General features: G+C 40.1%; 1 protein-coding gene across 1 annotated transcript in view; it reads left to right on the top strand.

Moving 5' to 3' along the window:
- The first annotated feature begins 13,875 nt into the window (after window positions 1–13,875).
- nkain2 (sodium/potassium transporting ATPase interacting 2) overlaps window positions 13,876–19,788 on the top strand; it is a 72,414-nt gene continuing 66,501 nt past the window's right edge. The window contains exon 1 of the mRNA XM_018696149.2: window positions 13,876–14,362. Coding sequence (XP_018551665.1) covers window positions 14,309–14,362 — 54 coding nt within the window. The 5' untranslated portion in view covers window positions 13,876–14,308. The remainder of the gene's footprint in view (window positions 14,363–19,788) is intronic.

Here is a 19,788-nt window from a genome sequence, read left to right as displayed (position 1 = left end):
AAAGAACCAATTTACTGACTGGTGCCTGAACAGACGATGAACCCGTCTGACAGTCCAATACCTTTCAGTCTTGGTTCTGCTGGACAGAGCTCTAAGCCAGACATGCACATATCTTTACTTACGTTTTCTGTTTACAGATTCTCATTCAGTCTATCTACAAAAAAAGAGACAAAGAAGGTAAACATGGGGCAGACATTTTTAACCACTGTGTCTGTACACAGTTTACTTTCCATTTCAGCATCCAAAAGTTTAAGATACTTCACGTGTTTTCCTATAAATGGTGTGTATCATATCTATGCCAGCACTGACTGAAAATAGGCTGCCTCTAAAACACCTGGGAGTCTTTTCAAATAGTGATTTATTTTTGAAAGAGATTATGGAGTGACTAATTTACCAACTGACTGTGTTGGAGACCAAAAAACAGTAGATGATATAAAAACAGCTTTGAACACAGTTATTCAGGGAGACAGCGTTTTAGTTTTAGTCTGTCTGGTCACAAGGCATTAGAAATGAGGAGCTGCGCACCAGACACCTCATGCATTTTTAACCAATCAATATCCTCTTTTCTACATCTCTTTTTCATTCTCTACATATCTCTCCATTTTTCTCTGCCTCTCTCTCTCTCTCTCTTCCTCCCTCTCCACAGTTGTATTTTATGTACTGTAATTGTTGTCCTCTTTGTCTCTGTGTCGCCTTTTCTCCTTGAACAGCTGCAAAGTTTATTAATTTGTCTGGTCTCTCTCATCTCACTCTGTCTGTTCTCTTAGTCCATCTTTAGCCACACCATCTCTCTCATCTCAGTCTGTTGTTCTTTCTCTGCTCTCAATCTTTCGTTTTCTTTCCACCATAGTCTACGTTTTCTCTGGCTTCACCCACTGTCATGACGCTCTCTTTCATCATTAAAGACTGGGGTTGTAAATGCCTGTCCCCATTTGACTAACTTTGGAAATTATCTGTCCCAGTTTACTTTGTCTTAATTAGAATCATAGTGTCTCTGAGCACAGACCCCAGACTGGGTGTACAGACATGTAGGTATGTCAATGCTCACACAGCCACCCCTACAAAGACGTTAATACAAAAATATTGAAGGTTTTTTTCACCAAATTACAAAAGAGTAGAATATATTTCCTCTCTTTCCCCCCAATATCTATCCATGCAGATGGTTTTGGCCTCATTTGTCCAAGGTTTGAGATATTGGTCAATTTCGGCTGCCGCTGCAATACACAGGAGGTGAAAGGGAATTTTGTTTGTGCTGATATGGTTGAAAAATGAGAGAAATTTAGAGAAACTTAGACAGTAATGTCTCTAATCCACTAAAAAAGGGTGATAAAATTTGCTCAGAATACCTCAGCCAGCATCACTGATATCAGGACCGTTATAATAATAATAATAATAATAATAATAGTTATTAATAACTATTAATAATAATAATAGTTATTATTATTATTACTGTTATTAACCTAATGTAATATCACGTATGGGAGAGAAATGTGTCATCATTTTTTAGGAGACCATATAATTCATTATATTTTAATGAATCATTTGACAAACAACAGCCATTATTCTCTATTAATTTCTTAATCATGTGTATATTAAAGTGCAGGACAGCTTTTAATACTACATAACAAGCAGGGTTTTGGCAGGTTTTTTTTTTTTCAATCCTTGACAAATGGACCTTGTTATAAGATGTTTTTTTCTAAAATTCGGTTTCCAAGGTCGAGCATGACCTTTGAAAGTCAGCTTTTGAGAAAAAAATCTGAACATTTACAATTCCGTGACAACAGCGCCTGCAGATATAAGATTATGTGATATGCTTTAGAAAACTTATTAAAGGGAGACAAAAAGATGGTCAAGAATATTTTCAGCTCTGTATTAGTGCATACAGATGTCATTGTGTCTATTTTTGGATCGTGCGCTACATAAAGTTCAAGCATTGGGGACTGAATCGTGTTAAAAATTAGTGGGTGCAGCAGGAACAGCAGGTTAATTTTCTTTCACACCTGCAGACCTGTACCTTCTTCTACTTATCACAGAGTATTTTATCACACTGTTGTATTGGTACTCTTCTTTAAGTAAGGCATCTGAGTTCATCCACTGGTTATGAGTGGGGAGGTTGGTCTGTGTTTACTTATTATTTAATTATACACTGTGTGTGTGTGTGTGTGTGTGTGTGTGGATTCTAGATTTCTATTACCCTTTAATCCAGGATTCAAGAAATCTAGAATGTAGGATTCTAGAATTGTTAACTCTTAAACCCCCCAGGTTCTCAGGTACTGTATTAGATCTCTCAAACACTCTACTGAGTATCACAGATCCAAGTATCAGAAAAAGATTCACTACAAATGATGGAAAACGACAGGAAGGACAACATCAACCAACTGCCATCACCTGAGTCTGCCGAACCACCTGCCTCTGGTTGTGAGGCTACGACCAAGAAGGACAGCGAGGACCAGCTCAGACTGTGTGCAACCCTGCTGACGGTGAGAGTCCTGACCAAGTGTCAGGCTCTCAAGACCCGCAGCCACGAAGAGTGGGTCCCCCACACAAAACGTCTGGTCAGCCAGACAGTGGAGGGACTCACCATCCATGAAGGCTTCTGCCCAGATACAAAACACACCAAGAAAATCTGCAAGGCCGTGCTGAGGGACCTGAGGAAACAGTTCGGAGGACGGCGTATGCTGGAATCAGTGATCCTGCTTCAAGACCCGGTTGTGGACACCGTCATCGTAAAGTCCATGCAAGTTCACATCAGACAGCAGTCTGCTCGGCTAGCCAAAAAGGCAACTTCCCAGAGCCTGTGGAAGGACATCCTCCAGGTCTCTGCTTTCTCAGCCGGCCTGCTCGCTGCTCTCACTCTCCTGGCATTCATCCCCTGAGGCAGCACAGCATCACCTGCAGGTGAGGAGCTTTGCATGTGGACAGAGTTTGTATCTCTAGAAACTGAATTTAAATGATTTATATTTGAATTTGAATACTTAAACTTTAATAATTGCTTTTAAAAAGTTCATTTGATTCACATAATTTGAATTTGTGTTGTTTAACTTGAGTAACTGAATCTGAATTGGATCATTTGAAATTGAATTTATTACTTTGGAACTGGATTCAAGTGAACTTGAAACTGAATGTAATAACTGAAACCATTTGCTGTGAAACTGTATTTGATCAGTTCTCACAATTTACACTCAGTTCTAACAATTCAATTTCAGTTTACTGAGACACACATCTGGTCATTAACAAATCTGAATGTCACTTGACACCACTCACTTGAACATTGCTGCAGACCAGGTTAGACTTTCAGTTCCAAACTAATCCAGATTCAGTTTTTTAATGCAATTATTCATGCTGAAAACTTCACATTTCAAATCCAAACAAAGTCAGTTTCAGGCGACATACAGTACTTCTGTTCATGTTTGCAGCTCTGCAGCTTGCTCTAAAGGGCCGCACAGTAACACCAACACAGTCAGTATCACATCAGCCTGACACTTGTTGCTGTTGCTGTCGGCGTGGGTTTTCTCTGGGTACTCCCACACAACCAATTCAGCCAATTAAAACGATTAACTTTATTTTTAATGTCTGAGGTACTTCCTATTACATTAGACTTATAAGGTAAACAATGATGTTGAAATGGATGGATGGATAAATAAATGTAGAGGTAAAGACATAAATAAATGAGGGGAAAAAGATCTAAGCTGGTCATGAATACAACTCTGGTGGAAAAAGAAGAAATCCTTAACTGGACTGGGTGTTGAACTGTAATACTTTCTGAGTCCAGAACAAAATGTGTCTGTAAGAATCAAAAGCATAATTCCTCATAAAGCTTGGACACACAAACACTTTCAGTCAGTCAATTGGGACGTACTTATTTTCTCAAGGGGGAAGTTCAAATCAATGTGGGGATAATTTAGTGGTTACTGTGTATTTATGAGGAAAGTCTTAGTCTAACAATAAAGGGAAGCAGGAAATATGGTGGGGTGTTCATAGGGATATTTCTGCTTTAAGGGGGAATACAGTAGGTAACAAATGTGGATGTGAAAGAAGAGGCTGTCTTTGAAAATATTTTCTGTTGCCACTGAAAAAAAAATGCAGAAACTACAGATTTTAATATATTGAATAGAAATTGACCCAGGGCTGGAGTCAATAATAAGCCTTAGAGCCTGTTGTGATTTATACTATATTACATAGCTATAGATTTATATTATACATTTAGACTCCGCTCTTGATAAAAATGACAAATGCAATGACTTGTATTGAGCTCCCGTAAGCTACTGCTGCAATATCCAGGTCTAATAGCACTTACAGTTCTGCCTCCAGGCACACACACACGACTGAATACATGCACTCACATGAGCCCCCACACACATACATATACACACAAACACACAAACACACGCACTTGAGGCCAGCTTCTTAAGAAGGTGAAATGTTTGTTCAGACAAGGAGCACAAATAAAACTGAATTAGTGTGTGATTCATGGCATGAATGTCTATATCCCCCCCACCCCACCCCCCACCAACACACACACACACACACACACACACACACACACACACACACTGAGGCTGTCTTTATTTTTGCTAAACCTGTGGGAGCATTTTACAGACCCATGATATTTTTGTATACTTGCTAAGGACCCACATTTGTGTTGTGCTTTGTGATGGAGACTTCTAGTGGGGTTGTGTTGTGTCTGCTGTTGTTCTCTGTCCTTGCACAAACTGAATGACATGTAGAGGGCTGCTGTGTAAGTGGACCTAATTCTTTCACCCAGCTCATTTTTGCAAAAGTCAAAGAAAAAAATGTAATTGTTGGAAAGAAAAAGAGCTCTTTCTTCTCTTAGTCTACAAGTGCACTTGGTGGGAAAAGAAAATAGTGAGATGCCTGCTATAATTATCTTGCTAATAATTATGGGGTAAAGATACCTTGGCTGTTGGATCACTCAGGAACATGCTTGAAGGCAAATGAAATAATTCTAATTGTGAAATTAATGATAATCATGTCGCAAAACCTGAAGCAATGTTTCTCCATGACTGTAGATTTAAATCCTTAAAATGATGCTTAAAATGGGATGTTAATCAGATTGCATCTCAAGTGTGGAAATCAAAGATGGGGAATATTTACATTTTTTCACTATCTTTCCCTATCCTGACAAGATAAAGATGTGCAGTATATTGCTTGCATTACAAATGATTTAAGAAATTATTGTTAAGCACTTTATTTAATTTTTTTTTTCCTGTTTGTTAAGGCAAATGAGGAAATCAATGCAAAAGCATGAGGAAAGCATGAGAAAGCTGATATGTTTTATTAAAATCACACTGATGGTTTGGATGTTTCCACATGTGTATAATATCTGTTGGCAGCTTCTACACTGTACACAAAAGAATCCAGTCATTTCAGTTTTACTCAGATCAGAATGTGTTCAAGGAGAAATCTTTTTCACATAGGACTTTTATTTTGTGTCCACAATTAATGTCATCATTGTTATTGTAGGGAAACCTTCAGTTAACATGGATGTGTATTGACTTCTTGAGTTCAAGTTAAAGGGGCTCTTCGTATGTTTTGCTATCGCTACACAGCCAATGTTAGCATTAACAGCTGTTTGGTTACCAGTCTAAAGAAAACATTGCAAGTTCAGCATCAAATTTAATTCCTTTACCCTTGAGTTGAAAACAATGGCAATGTTTCACTTTTCATTTTATCAGCTTCCTTTCTCCTACTGAAGTTAGCCTGCTAAGCAGCTAGCCCCTCACTTTCTGATAGCAACTGAATGTAATGCCCAGACTGCCATGAAGAGGTAGCTCTGCTCAGAGGGCTTATCATAATGTCTTCTATTGTGAACACTGAAGTTTTTATAAACCACTGAACTGTCTTCAAACCCAAGGGCATACAGAAAATAAAAAGATCCATATGGTGAGCTTCTCTGCATCAATTACAGCTATGGTGTGAAATGTACAGATATAGAATAATTTCTTGAGTGACCACATTAAAGCTTTCATATATTCTGTGGGAAGCATGATGAACTTTAAGGTGCATGCTGTTGTGTAGTAGTGTTCTTTCTACTCTGTCAGAAAGAGGACTGTGATGCTGAAAACTAAGTGTCTTTATGAACTGCCTTGGAGGTGCTGAGCCAACAGCTAAAAGCTGCTCTCTTGCTGCACAAGCACATCAAGAGATTAGGAGATATTTGCCAAGATGTTGCTTAGTTTGGGCCTTATCCTCCTTGCTGCCACTACTTCCACATTAGTTAGTTATAATAAAGCTACATTTGTATGAGTTACATGAGCCTTTATATTGATGTTTCCAGTCTGTATACAATAGCATAACAATGAACTGGTCACAATTTAAGATTATCATCTGTTACTCACATTGAATACTAACCTGTCTTTTCCTCTAGAGTGAATTGGGGTTGTCAGACGTGTCTGTACTGTTGATATGAATCTACTAAAATGTGTGAGTCTGTGCCATCTCCACCTCCTCACCCTGGATGGTGACAGGTGTCTGTATCTCCTTGCTCTGTCTGATATCTTCTTCTTCATCTTGCTGACATGGAGCTGCAAATGATTCAGCTTTTAGCAGACAATGAGGCTTTCCACCTGACTTCTTAACTGTGCTTTCTTGCCCTCACAATACCCCCCATAAATAAATAAAGGTCAGTAAAAGTACCCCCCCCAAAAAAATTTATAATATTTTGAAAATGCAGGAGCAGTGACTTCAGGCAAATAATCATTTTACTTATGCATGTTGTGAAACTACCATCAACTATGCCTGCACCAGCTTATCATGTCAAACAACCACTGCACTTAAAAGAATAGTTCAAAAGTTTGGGAAATATGCTTACTGGGTCTGAGAATCAAATGAAAAGATTGATACCACTCTGATGTCTATACGGTAAATATGAAGCTAAAGAGCAGCCAGTTAGCTTAGCTAAGCATAAAGACTGGAAACAGAGGGAAACAGCTTACCTTGCTCTTTCCAGCGGTAACAAAATCCATCAACCAGCACCTCTAAAGCTCAAGCTAATTAACAAGTTATATCCTGTTTGTGTGTACAAAAACATTGATGTGAGAGTGGTATTGATCTTCTCATTTAACTCCCTGCAAGAAAGCAAATGAGGATTTTTACTGTTAGGTCAAACCATTTCGTTAAAACACTTTCTTATGTCTCTATCATGATACCCATGATTGTTAATGGTTGGGAGTTGAAAATGATTGTAAATTTATCAGAGATAGAAAGCCAGAAGAAAGCAGTCTTATATGGAGTAGCCTTTTCAGTGAACTCATAGTTTGTTAACCACAGTCTACAATCACTAATCCTACTTTCAGTTAAATTGATTTGTGCTCAAGTGTTGAACTGCATGTGAAGAGGCAGGAGTCACAGGGTAGGCTACAGTTATGCTGTTATGCCACAATCAGCCACTCAGCAGGGTATCTTGTAAGGCAATCTCTTTCCTTTGTAGAAATTTTAGAAATTTCCACTCTAGAAATAGAATTTTCTTTTTCACTCTGGAAAGAATCTATTAATTGGAGAGGAATTCATTGGTACACTGAAGAGCCACAGCCATGATACACCACTGACCCCATATGCAAATGGTATTCAGAAAAACCTGTAAAGTGCCTAAATTGACATTTACAATCACAGCGACTATGTATGGTTTTAATAACAATGGGTCATATTATAGAGTGAACATGTTCACCACCCAACAGCGGGATTGTTGCTGCCCAGCGGCGAATATTTGACTTACATTTGATGGTGTGGCCAGAAACACCACTCCAAGTGAATATTGTTTCTTGCCGTCTGCTGGATAAGTAACCACCTGCTAACATGGTCACCACATCAACTGAAAATGCCTGTTTCTGCTGCTCCCAAGTGGCTAAAAAAAACAAACCGCTATAAAGTAATCACATCTACCTAATAGTATGTACGTCCAGCAAAACACTTCAGTTAAGTTTGATATTCTTATATCATCGTTTTCATCGTTTCTCAGTAACACAAAATGTGTGTGACAGCCTGTCATTCTACAATGTTTTATCTTTGCCTGTTTACCGCAGCTGTCTCCACACGACTCCTTAGTTTCTTCAACATAACTCAGTCTGTACTTTAATGTTTTTGTTGATATGATCTGTATTTTTCTTCAACAACAAAAACCCTTAACATGGAGCTTCTGTTCTCTCAACAGCACATTATCCCCTCGCATCCCCTTGTGTCTCACTTTCCCTCCTTACCCTTATCTTTTCTCTTTCTGTCACTTTGCTTCTCCCTCCATCTCTCCTTTCATCTCTTTCTGTCTCCTGCTTTCCCTGTCTTTCTCTCCGCCCGTGTCAGCTTGCATCTAGATTCCGTCTGTCCTCAATTTTTACGAGGGGTAAGCAGTGCATGTGAGTCTTCGGCGGTTCAGTTGCTGGAACTGATATTTCGCATTCATATAGGCTATTTTCAACTATCTGGCCACACAGTTTCAGGTTCAGATTGTTTTCAGATAGGACAAGGTGTAGGAGGTATAGCATGTCAGAGTGGCAGAAGGTCTGTGTGTTTTCCTTGTGTATGTATATGTGTGTGTGTATGTGTGTGTGGGGGCTGAGATAGGCTGGCAGCAGTAGGCATCTGGTGACATCTGGTCCAGACAGATAAAGTAATAAACACGTACTATCTCACTATCTGGAAGGAGGTGTAGCCTATCTCTCTCTCCTTTTCTTTCTCTCTCTCCCTTTCTGTCTGTCTGTCTGTCACTCCCTCGCTCTCTTAGTCACTTTTTCTCTCTGTCAAAATCAAATTCAAATATGCTTTACTGACATGACAGGAAAGCAGCTTGTGTTGGCAAAGCAGCACAACATTTCAGATGAGACTGCAGCAGTAATAACAATGACAAATAGCAACCAAATGTGTATTAACCGTTACAATACAATGCAATGTCCTTCATTTCTGCTTCTGTATCCTCATTTCTTTCAAATGTGTACTGTTTCCTTTCTTTTCAACAACTACATCTGCTGAGAAAGATCATGTTATACAATTGAAAGCTCCTATACCTCTACTGAGTAGACCTCATAGTGCGATGTTTTTTTTGTCTCAGAATATTTGTTAATTGTAACTGCTACTCTTGATTCATCTTCTTCTCTATGACTTGATGCACCACCTCTCCAGCACTTATTTTACGGATTTAAAGGTTTCACTTTCACTGCAAATTCTGAGCAGTGATATGCAATATGGTGCTCTGCTAATGCTACAGGACCTGTGTGAAAAATAAGTATTTGGGAAAAAAGGATATCATGGATAAAAATTCCAGTACATTTACAGATCCAAAGGTATTCAGTTTACTCTATTAGAGAACAAAGAAAACTGGAAAATATTCTCATTTAAAAAATTATAACGAGTGATTTTTTGCTCTAGAAATGCCTGAATGCTTAATCGATACGTAAACTTGTTGCTTATTGATTTTATGATTCACCCTCAGTTTAATTAACTAATCATTTCAGTATCTTTTTCATATCATGCTATTAGATCTTGTGTTCAGTCAGATAGATCAAGCCTCTGACCTCACCAGGGCCAAGGTCCATTTGGTCAGAGACACCCCCCCCCACACACACACACACTGGCCTGGTCAGTCACCTTTGTAAAAGAGCAGATGATGTGTGACAAAGGGAAAATTACAGAGGCTGAATTTCAGAGCGACTATTACAAAAGGGCACGTAAATAATGAATGAATGAAAAGGAGTGAAAAGAAGAAGAAAAGCAGGGGATGATATAAAGAGAAAAATGGAGGATGCTGATGATTAAAAAAAAGTAAGGAGTTGAGTGGAAATATGGGTGTATGGGGCAATGGATGGATGACTAAGTAGGTAAGATGATAAATAGAAGAAGGGATGGATGGATGAATGGGTGGGTGCTTTGACACATGGCCCTCAGGGGAATCAGCCATTATATACGCCACTGTCACTCAAGATTAGTGGCATAATTAAACTCCTGTCGCACTGCGTGTGGTTTCGAAAGTGTGTGTGTGTGTGCGCATGTGCATTTGCTTGTGCATGTGTGTGTGAAAATCTGAATGCGTGTGTTGTTGTCCTGGGTCTGTGTGTGTGTGTGGGAGGGGTGAGGCTGTGACAGAGATTGATGGTGAGGGGAAAACAGGCCATTATGTTGTATAGCTAAAGCAGTGATAGCCTTTACACCTCTGTGTCTATTTAAACTCCTGGCCATTTTATAGGCGTGGCACAAGTGACCTCATAATACACACGCACACAAAGATTCCTCCACCTTTAATTGGAGGGTAGCTGCTTGTTTTAAGGAGCATTTAGTTGCATAATTTGGTTGTGGTCTGCTGCTGCGATGCGTTCGCTTTACTCCAGCCACTGTGGGAACAACACAGAGCCACTGAGCTAAATTAAGTGTCATTCATAAATGAGGCAATCACCCTCTGAAGTGTTAACCCAAAGCTCTTTCCCATAATTGATGGATAGTTGTGAGCAATTTTAATATGCTACATGAAAATTTTAAACACACTGCCCCCCCCCCCCCCCCTTTTTTTTAATATTCAGCCTTAATAGCAGGTTATCAGAAAACCCTTCAGCCTTCAATTAAATGAATGAGAAATGAGGATAAAATGATTATCTTGACAACTCAGTCAGGACACACACACACACACACAGAGAGAGAGAGAGAGAGAGAGAGAGAGCGCACAGACTCATTCATTACATGGCTTGATGTTTGAAGGCCATGTTCTCGAGCAGCTGCACTCCGACCACAGCTACATCTCTCTTTCTGACTATGTTTGTGTGTTTCAGTGAGTGAAAGAAGCCCCGCCGCTCCCCTGCCGAGCGGAACATCAGCTCCATCAAGTCAACCAGAGGCAGCTACATCAAGGATGGATGTCAGGCCCCTTTGCCTTCAAAATAAAAGCACAGAACGTGCCCTCTGTCCTACTATCAATCCAAAGAATTAAATATTTCAAGGAGTATCTTTACCTGGGGTGAAAACAATACCCATTCTAATATTAATAGAAAATTTTCCTGATGCCTACTCAAGAAATAAGAAAAAAATGTAATATCAATATGAATATAAAAAGAACAGTCCACAACAAATGCAGCAGAAAAGTCTGTCTTGTAGTCTATTGCTTTGGTTCAGTTTACATGAATAAAACATTACATGAATAAAACGTGACTAAAATACCTAATCCATGCTATCCGTTGTATACCTCCATAACGGCCTATGGTTTCTAGCTAGGTGTGTGCACAAGCTAATCCAACCTTGGTGCATAACTGAAACAAGTGCACGAGTCTGACCAGTTTTAGTGTGGTAAATTATTCACAGGTCCAAAATTCCAAACTTTATTTGAACTGAACCAACAGAAAACCCACTCAAACCCATATTGCATATTTTTTAATAACACAAGAACAGCCAGTTCCAATTTGAAACAATCTCAGGATGATAACGCACAGTTCAAAATGAGGTTGTCCCAGACAGTCCATGGCAGTCCAAATAAAAAGAGGCATCAACATGGTAGCAGCACCAATGCACCAATTAGCAGGTATTTGTGTCAAAGAGTAGTAAATGGTTATTTTTCCCTGGATTTGACAGTTCACATGTGGAAAAAAAAATCATATTATCTGCCTGTTAACAGAGCATCCATTTAGATCCACTCAGGTATATACTGACACACAGATGCAAGCCTCAGAGCTAGATGACCTGATTAAACTGAATATAATCTGGACCAGGTCTGATTTGGGTCCCAGATAAGGTCTTGGTTACTAGCAACCCAGTGAACCTGGACCTGCAAGGCCTGTTGAAGCAAAAAGAAGACACTAGAGTAAGAGATGACTATGAAGGTCACTTGTCCCTGCCCTTGGATACAACCAGTGGGAGTGTACCGGCAGCAAGTGTACCAGACCTTCATAGTCATGGTAACAATAATAAACACACAGGTAAATCTTACCTGCATGGTGAGGTGAGTGAGGTGAAGTGCAGGGGGAAAACATCATGCAGGCAGACAGAAGGCCGGGAAAAATAGGCAGACTTTTATTTCTAATCTCTAATGACAATGCACAAAGCAAAGGAAAAATGGGGAAAATCCACTTTGCACTCTGGTGTTGCTCTTCACAAAAGGAGCAAAAAAATTTCCATCCCACTCAAATATATATGGCGTAAGGGCCCGCCTTTCCAATTCAAACTAGCCTATCAGGTCAGGGCTCAAAGAAAAAGCTATAAAAATATACACCTTTTTCTTTACTCACTCTAACGAGACCATAACTTATTCCTCAGTATGTCAACATATATACAGTGAAATCAAAATAAATAAATTACTTGCTCAACACTAGGCAATTACCTTAATTAGCTGTCGGTTTCACCCAGCTATTGTCCAATCAAAGTGAGGACACGCCTATTCATTCTCCCAATAAAAGGGCCACTGTTGAAGTGTGCTTCCTCTTTAAACACCAGAACAAGACGACCTTCACAAAGGACTCCAGCCAACAGGTTACTGCTCTCATTACCATATGTCTTTTTCCTTATGCTAATACATCTCAGGAAATAAACTTAACACTAACAATACAATTCTTTGTCTTTGTCTGTTGTGTTTAGTTTATAGTTCCAACATAAATCGAAATGGAAAAAATGTAAAGGAATGTCCAAAACAAAAATTTCAGCAAATAGGGATGGAGGTTCTTGCAGAGTCAGAAATAAGACTGTTGAAATAAATGTGCCACGACTGCTCTGGTTTAATTGTTTTCTGAAGTTCCGAGTATAAGTAATATACGCTTTTATTTTGGAAATCGCTACCGGAACAGCTATGTTGTTGCTTGGTGTTTGACTTGACAGATGGCAGGCGAGAGACGCTCCTCTCGGCTGTCTCTCTCGGTCCGTTGGTCCATCCCGGTTCCCATTGTCTCCCCTTTTCACTCCTTGAAGACAGCACCGAGACGACAAAACTAAACTTCGCTCTTATTTTAGCTCTCACCGTCTTTTGCACATAACGTTCAGAGACTTGGCTCGACCTGAAATTTCACCCCGGTCCCCCTCCATCCGAAATGTGGACACGCTTTTCTTTCTTTTTTCTTTTTTTTCTCACAACACTGTAGACATTTTTATTCGCTGTACCGGAGGAGGCAGTGAATGAACCGACCGGCGGCTGACTGGAGCGGACACAAAACGGCGGTTGTGTTGTGGAGCTGATGGGGGAGAGATGAACCGGAGGAGGAGGAGGACTCACTAACCGACAGAGAGACACCGAAATCAGCTTCTAGTGGCTGTTGACATATCACAACATCCTAGCAACAATTTGACTCACCATTTGTGAGTGGATTAAAAAAAAAAAAAAAATCAGGAAAAAAGAGGAAAAAAACAGCAAAGACACTGGATTTCCCACCGCAGGTTTGGAGCAAAAAGCGCAGTGTTTGGTTACGGTGTGAATGAATAGTGAGGGATGTTGCCGCTACAAGACTTCCCCTGAGAGGAGCTGGTCTATGAAAGGAGGCAGGGGCCACTTTCACTTATTTTCTCCACCCTGAAACAAATTAGGCTGTTTCAATCAGTGGCGCGTAATCGGATTATTAAACAAGAGAGTATCTAATCTGGTGAATGTATCCGTCTAATCTCTCAATCTCTCCCTGCCCATTTTCAGTCTTTCAGCAAGTGGCCACTGTGCAGGACCGCGCCAAGGATGCTACTTATCGAGGTGATCGTCGACCGGACTCCGTAGTCCAGAAGGTGATGACTGGACAAGTGGACCCCTTGTGGACATAACAGGAGAGTCTCTGTAACCTTTGTTTAAAGCAGGAGTCCCACTGTAAGACAAGGTAGTTTTGTTTGAGACCCACATTATCAGAAATCTGAATTAACTCAGTGTTTTGACCAATCAATCAAAATGCACCACACCACCTGATTTATCTGAGCTGCTGAACTGCTTCAGTTGCAGAGGCTTGGAGAGGGTTTGTCCACGTAACCGACCTTTGTGGATACACCAAGAACAATTTGTGGACTTGAATCATCCCTAAAGACCCACCTTCCGTCTTTGATCCCTGACCCCCTGTGTGTTGGAAATCCAGGGGACCACATTCCAGGCTGTTAACCTGTCAGCAGCTCCTCCATTTGAATGAAGTAGTAGTCTTTCATTTCCCCTGAGCTCCAGCGAGTACTGGGGCTGCGCTCTGTTCTCTTAGGCCCCGGCCAGTGAGCGCCTCTATCTGGGCTGCCAGCCAGCCAGCCAGCCAGACGGTCCTCCCGGGGTTTTCTTTGGGGTGGGGGGAGTTTTGAAGGTCCAGCTGGAGATTTGGGAGTTACCCAGAGTTTCTTCACCACGTGGATCACAGGAGAGAAAGAGGAGGACACCATGGGGTGCTGTAGTGGCAGGTGTACCTTGGCCTTCATCTGTGGCATGCAGCTGGTGAGTATTAAGATTGCAATTGATCCTGTAAGGGGGTGGCTAAGCAAAGACACATCTTTACCCTGGTGACTAGACACGAAGGAGGGGATGGGTGGATAGATGGATGGATGGGGGGAGTGAGATGGATGAATGAGAGGTCAGATTTCAGAAGTTAATAGGTGTATAAAAGGTCATGATACAAGGTAAGATCTGGGTTGAGGGGCAGATTGACGAATAGGTGGATTGAATGGATGAATTACTGTTGGTGGGAGCTCTAAGACTGTACTAAGAGCCTTGATGGATAGATGGAGGCAGCGAGTGATGAATGGAGACACAGGTGAAAAAGGAGGTATGGGTGGATGGATGGCAGGTAGATAGATGTATGGAGCATATACGTGTGATTTATGGATAAAAATGTATGGGTTAAGGGGCTTGGAGGAATAGAAATGAATGTAAACTCATGGTATCAATTGCTGCCGTTCTCTCTCTCTGTGCCTGTCTCTGTATCTCTCTTTCTCCAATCACCATCTGTGTCAATGAACACTGGTGCCAGGCAAGACAACAGGGAGGGAGGGATGGGTCTGTAGGTGTGTATGCGTGCATGCATGTGAGGATGTGTGAGAAGGAACACAAATTATCATTAGTTAGGTCCTCTAAATTCTTGATACTTACAGGAAAATCCACATTAAAACACTAACAATGATATGAAGCAGCAAATGGCACATTGGCGAGTCACTTGTCTCTCTTATAGAAAAATGGTGATCTACTGTCAGGTCAGTAAATTTCAAGGACAGCTGTAGTACTGTGGGTTTTATGAGCAGAGATATTTTTGTGTGAAACATTTTTCTTCAGCGTTCAACAATCATACAGAAAGAAATTCATCACAGAAAAAGGAAGAGAAACTTAAAGCTGCACTAGTAGATTTTGTTTGGAAGCTGCAAACATAGCACTGACATGTTATGGCCTCATAAAGTTGATATCCAAACATGTTAGCAAACAATTGCCTATTTACAGAACATTTTCATCCATTTATAGTCATGTTCTTGGTCAGTGTAGAAATGTAACTCCAATATTTTTGGCTCCTTTTAGCTTTGTTTTTGGTCTCCACCAATCTCTAGGGAAGAAGTATTAGGCTTTTCAACAGCTAAATGCTTCACCATGTTCACTGGCTAGTCGCTAATCTTGTCTTTCTGTCGACTGGTGCTGGGTAGGCAGAGAACAGCAAATTTATCAGAACTTTGCTACTTTGATAAGAGGTTAGAGTGAACCAAAACAAACGCTACGGGCCCTAAAACCAAAACAATGATCTGAAAGATGCTAACATGATTGGTAGATTTGGAGGGAGTTTCGGAGTTGGGTGATAAATATCTGTGGGTTTGTCACTGTGAGCAACATGTTTTATGTTACACACAGTAATTTGACCGATAATTCACATAAAATTTTTAATTAGTGCAGCTTTAATAAACCATACCATACAAAGAATGGTATGTTGCTGATTGCTTCTGTGATCACAACAAAGCTCCTCATCTTAAATGCATGTAAAACCTAAGGAGCATTTTTACTGAAAGTTGTATCAGCAAGACCAACAGCTACAGCAGAGCCATGAGTCCAAGCAGGATTCTCTGGAGGTTTCACTGGGAAATGAGGGAAATCACTGCCTCAAGTAGAAGCAGAGGAGAGAGGTTTAAGCAAAGTGGTACCAATCATCTCAAAATATATCCTGAATTTCTTTAAGCCTCACTGTCTGATGGTTTTTAGCAGTGTAAGGTGATTTTAAGGTGGAGTTATTTAGAAACAGAAGGTGTTTTGTGATATTCAGTAGAGTGGGACTGTGTATGCATGTGCACAGATGCATAAATGTTAGGCAGAAGCATCCTCAGCTCATGGAGTCATGTACAGTAAGTATGTTCAGACTGAAAGCCTATTGTTATGTTGAATAGGGCACTGTTAGTGACATTATACCCTGTGTGTGTGTTTGCATGCCCGTGTGTGTTTGTATTCAGTACAAAAGATATATGAAAACCATCTTATTTACTGTAGGATATTAATGTGAATGACCCTTTTTGTGTTTGAGTGTGCGCTTGTGCAAGGTCTATTGTGCTGTGAAATGGGACATTGCTGTACATCTCTTCACTCAGGAAAGGAACGACGGCTGTTTAAGTCAACATGTCTACAGTAGAATGCCAATGAGATCGCCACATGTGCTGTACACGCATGAAACACGCCATTGTGCTGTAAATGGGGATGCTGCTGTGCATTTCCGTAGGTGAAATAGAGGGAGCGTTTGTGTGTGTGTGTGTGTGTGTGTGTGTGTGTGTGTGTGTGTGCGCGCTTATGAATGAGATGCTGTCACAGTGATAGTCATTGTGTTTAATGCGGTGGAACTAATGCTATGCCATAGTCAACAACATGTTTTGCTCTGCTAACTGTTGTAATAGCTAAGCCAGCTGATACCACCGCTAGCTGAGCTGGAGGTCTAACACTACTGTATGTTACAGTTTGGCCATGCACAGTTAGCTCTGTTATAGTTGAAACAAGCATCCTGATGGTGAAATCCCTCTCTTCACAAAAAGCATAAATTCCTCAAATTGGTACAGATATTAGGATGTTTTTCACACAAGCTTTAGTTCTGTCATTGCTGCAGCTAATCACAGATAACCACACTGCCCACAATCCTTGTTGTTTAAAGCAACATATTTGACCACGAATGAAAAGACAGCCTGTGATACTCTGCCGGAGACCCCCCTGTTAGAGGTAACTGTTTTCACAATGTGAGCCTCAACCTAAAAGTAGTAGAAAACAGTGCTGGTCAGTGTGTCTTATGTAGTGGAACTGATATCTTGTGTAACTCTTAACAGCTGTTTTTCTCCTGCTTCATTAGTGAGGTTAATTGCTGAGATAGCTGATGTCACTGTAGCTGAGCAGAGATCAATGATCCAGGTTGGAGATACTTTATGTCTACTTCACAGCTGACGTCACCATGAACCATTTATAATTAGTCCCACTAGGTGAAATTATGCCAGCTCGTGATCCAAATTAGAATAAATGTAGTGTAGTCCTGTTTACCAGGCTTATTAGTTTATTTTAAGGTCACCAGTCAATTTAAAAGAATTGTTTTTCTGTTGGTGTGGGTTAATTTCAGTGTGATAAATCTACTGAGACTTGGACACTCTCTTTTTTGTTTGTCCCATGACCCTTTGAAGATTTCTTTAGAAATTTGAAAGTAGGGCTGCAACCACTGACTTTATTTTTCAAAACTATTAATCTGCATATTATTTTCTCAATTAACCGATTAATCATATAAGCTAATAATATGTCAGACTGTACTTACAAATGCCCATCGAAAGCAAATCCCTACAATCGAGGGACTGGGAGCAGAAAATGTTTGGCCTTTTTGTTTGAAAAATGACAAAACAATTTTAGTCTCGTATCATTGTTGCCCATATCTTTTCTGTCAACTGACCATTTTGATTAATCAAGTGTTACAGCTATACTTGAAAGGCTGTAGGAGTGATCCTAAATTGATGCATCTCTTAGATTTGACCCTTGGCATAAGTTGACCAAATGAGAATAAATATTGTTAAAAAATTTAATTAAATTAAAAATTTAAAGGAATTTGTTGACATTTCCAGAAATTCACTTATTTGCTTCTTTGCCAAAAGTAAGATGAAAGGATCAGTACCTCTGTCTTTTAAGTGTGCTACAGTTAATTTGAAGCTACAGCTGGTTAGCTTAGCTTAGCATAAAGACTGGAAACATTGAGAAACAGCTAGCCTGACTCTGTCCGAAGGTAACAGAATCTGCAACTCTAAAACTCACTAGTAAACACATGTTTGTTTAAACAGTACGAAAGCCAAAGAGTCACTTCTACGGTCACTTTCTTTATTATTCCATTTATTTCAGTTCAACTGACAAACTTTTCCAACAGCAGCAGTGACGTTATGATAAGAAAGATGAAACACATGTAAACTGTAAAAAGTGTGTCACAAGGATGATTGTAAAGTTGGATGGTACAAAACAGAACAGAGCAAAAGGTTCATAGCAGATCAGATGTTGTTTTTACCAACACGTTTGCATACACCCCCCCACACACACACACCCGCACACACATACACTCGTAGATACACATATGCCACTGGTGACTCACTTACCATAGAGATGGTTGTGTTCCTCGTTGCTGTATTAGTCCGCACACCCACCAGCTGCTGTCAAAGATGATGACTAAATCATCCAATGGCGTGATAGGTAACAGGACAGCAACTGGTGGCCTCACATCATTGGCTGGTTCAGAGGAGCCTGTGCAGACGGTTGGTGGGTGTTAATGTTGATGGAATGTTAATTATGTTGGTGTGTAAGTTAATTGAACAGAGTGAATGGAGCAGAATTACAGCCTTGTAATTCAATGTAGTACACAATCACAGTGAGACAATAATTCATAATCCAACAGAGTAGTTATATAATTGATCTTGCACAAATAAAACACCAAAGAGTAAGACAGACTGTCAGAGAATTGTTGTAGCTGGAGGGGTAAAAACCATTTTGGTAATTCTAAAACAAATTTCCAGAAACATCAGTCATAAGTCAAATTGTTGAAAATACTAATCTTTGTACAGGTGTACCAGACAACGATTGTATACATGCAACAAGGTTGGGCATGTACAGCACCCATAGGTGCATCTGAGAGCCAGTGTTTGTCTGTCTGTGGCAGCATATTCCTGTGACATTTCCACCACTAAGGGACATGATGAATAATTTACCATGCGGAAGCTGTGACATGAATGCAGAAATGGTATCTCCGTGTGTGTGCCGTGTGTGTTACCTGATTGCAAAACAGTGACAGTGCACCCATTCAAACCCAGAAGTCAATACTTATCCATAAGGCATTTCAAGTTGGGGATCACAGATAAATGGTTGTTGGCGTGTTGGATTTGTTGCACAGTTAAGTTATTTTTACCAAGAAATTATCAGCAAAACATCAATTTCCAGAACTTAAAATGAAATAAACTTTTTCTGGTGACATTGCTTTAATAATTTCTGCTGAATTGGTTTACAAAGTGGCATAAATAGTCTATTTACATTCAGATACTGCAGTTTTGCAAAAAGGTTCTCCCACTGATTTTTGCTCAACTCCCATATCATTTTATTAGCGATATTCAGTCACAGTTATTTTGCAATATGCATCCATCTCACGCTGCCATTTTTTCAGCATTTCGAAGCAAATCCACTTTGAGAGCATTTTGAGTTGAAAGCGAATGCAGCTCCTGCACTCTGGCAACAAACCTAATCTTCAGACCTCCTTCTTCATCGCTACAACTCTGTGAGATAAAAAGGCTTTGCTATCCTTTATGTACAATGCCGTTTTCAACAAGGGCCACACACAATCTCAGCTCTGAGTCTATAGATTTTCTGTCGCTCCTTCTTTTTCGCAGTCTCTAATTTGTCAGTCT

The sequence above is a fragment of the Lates calcarifer genome, linkage group LG7_1 (genome assembly GCF_001640805.2).
Source record: "Lates calcarifer isolate ASB-BC8 linkage group LG7_1, TLL_Latcal_v3, whole genome shotgun sequence".
NCBI classification, from domain to species: Eukaryota; Metazoa; Chordata; class Actinopteri; family Centropomidae; genus Lates; species Lates calcarifer.
This window is presented reverse-complemented; position numbering and strand designations above follow the sequence as displayed.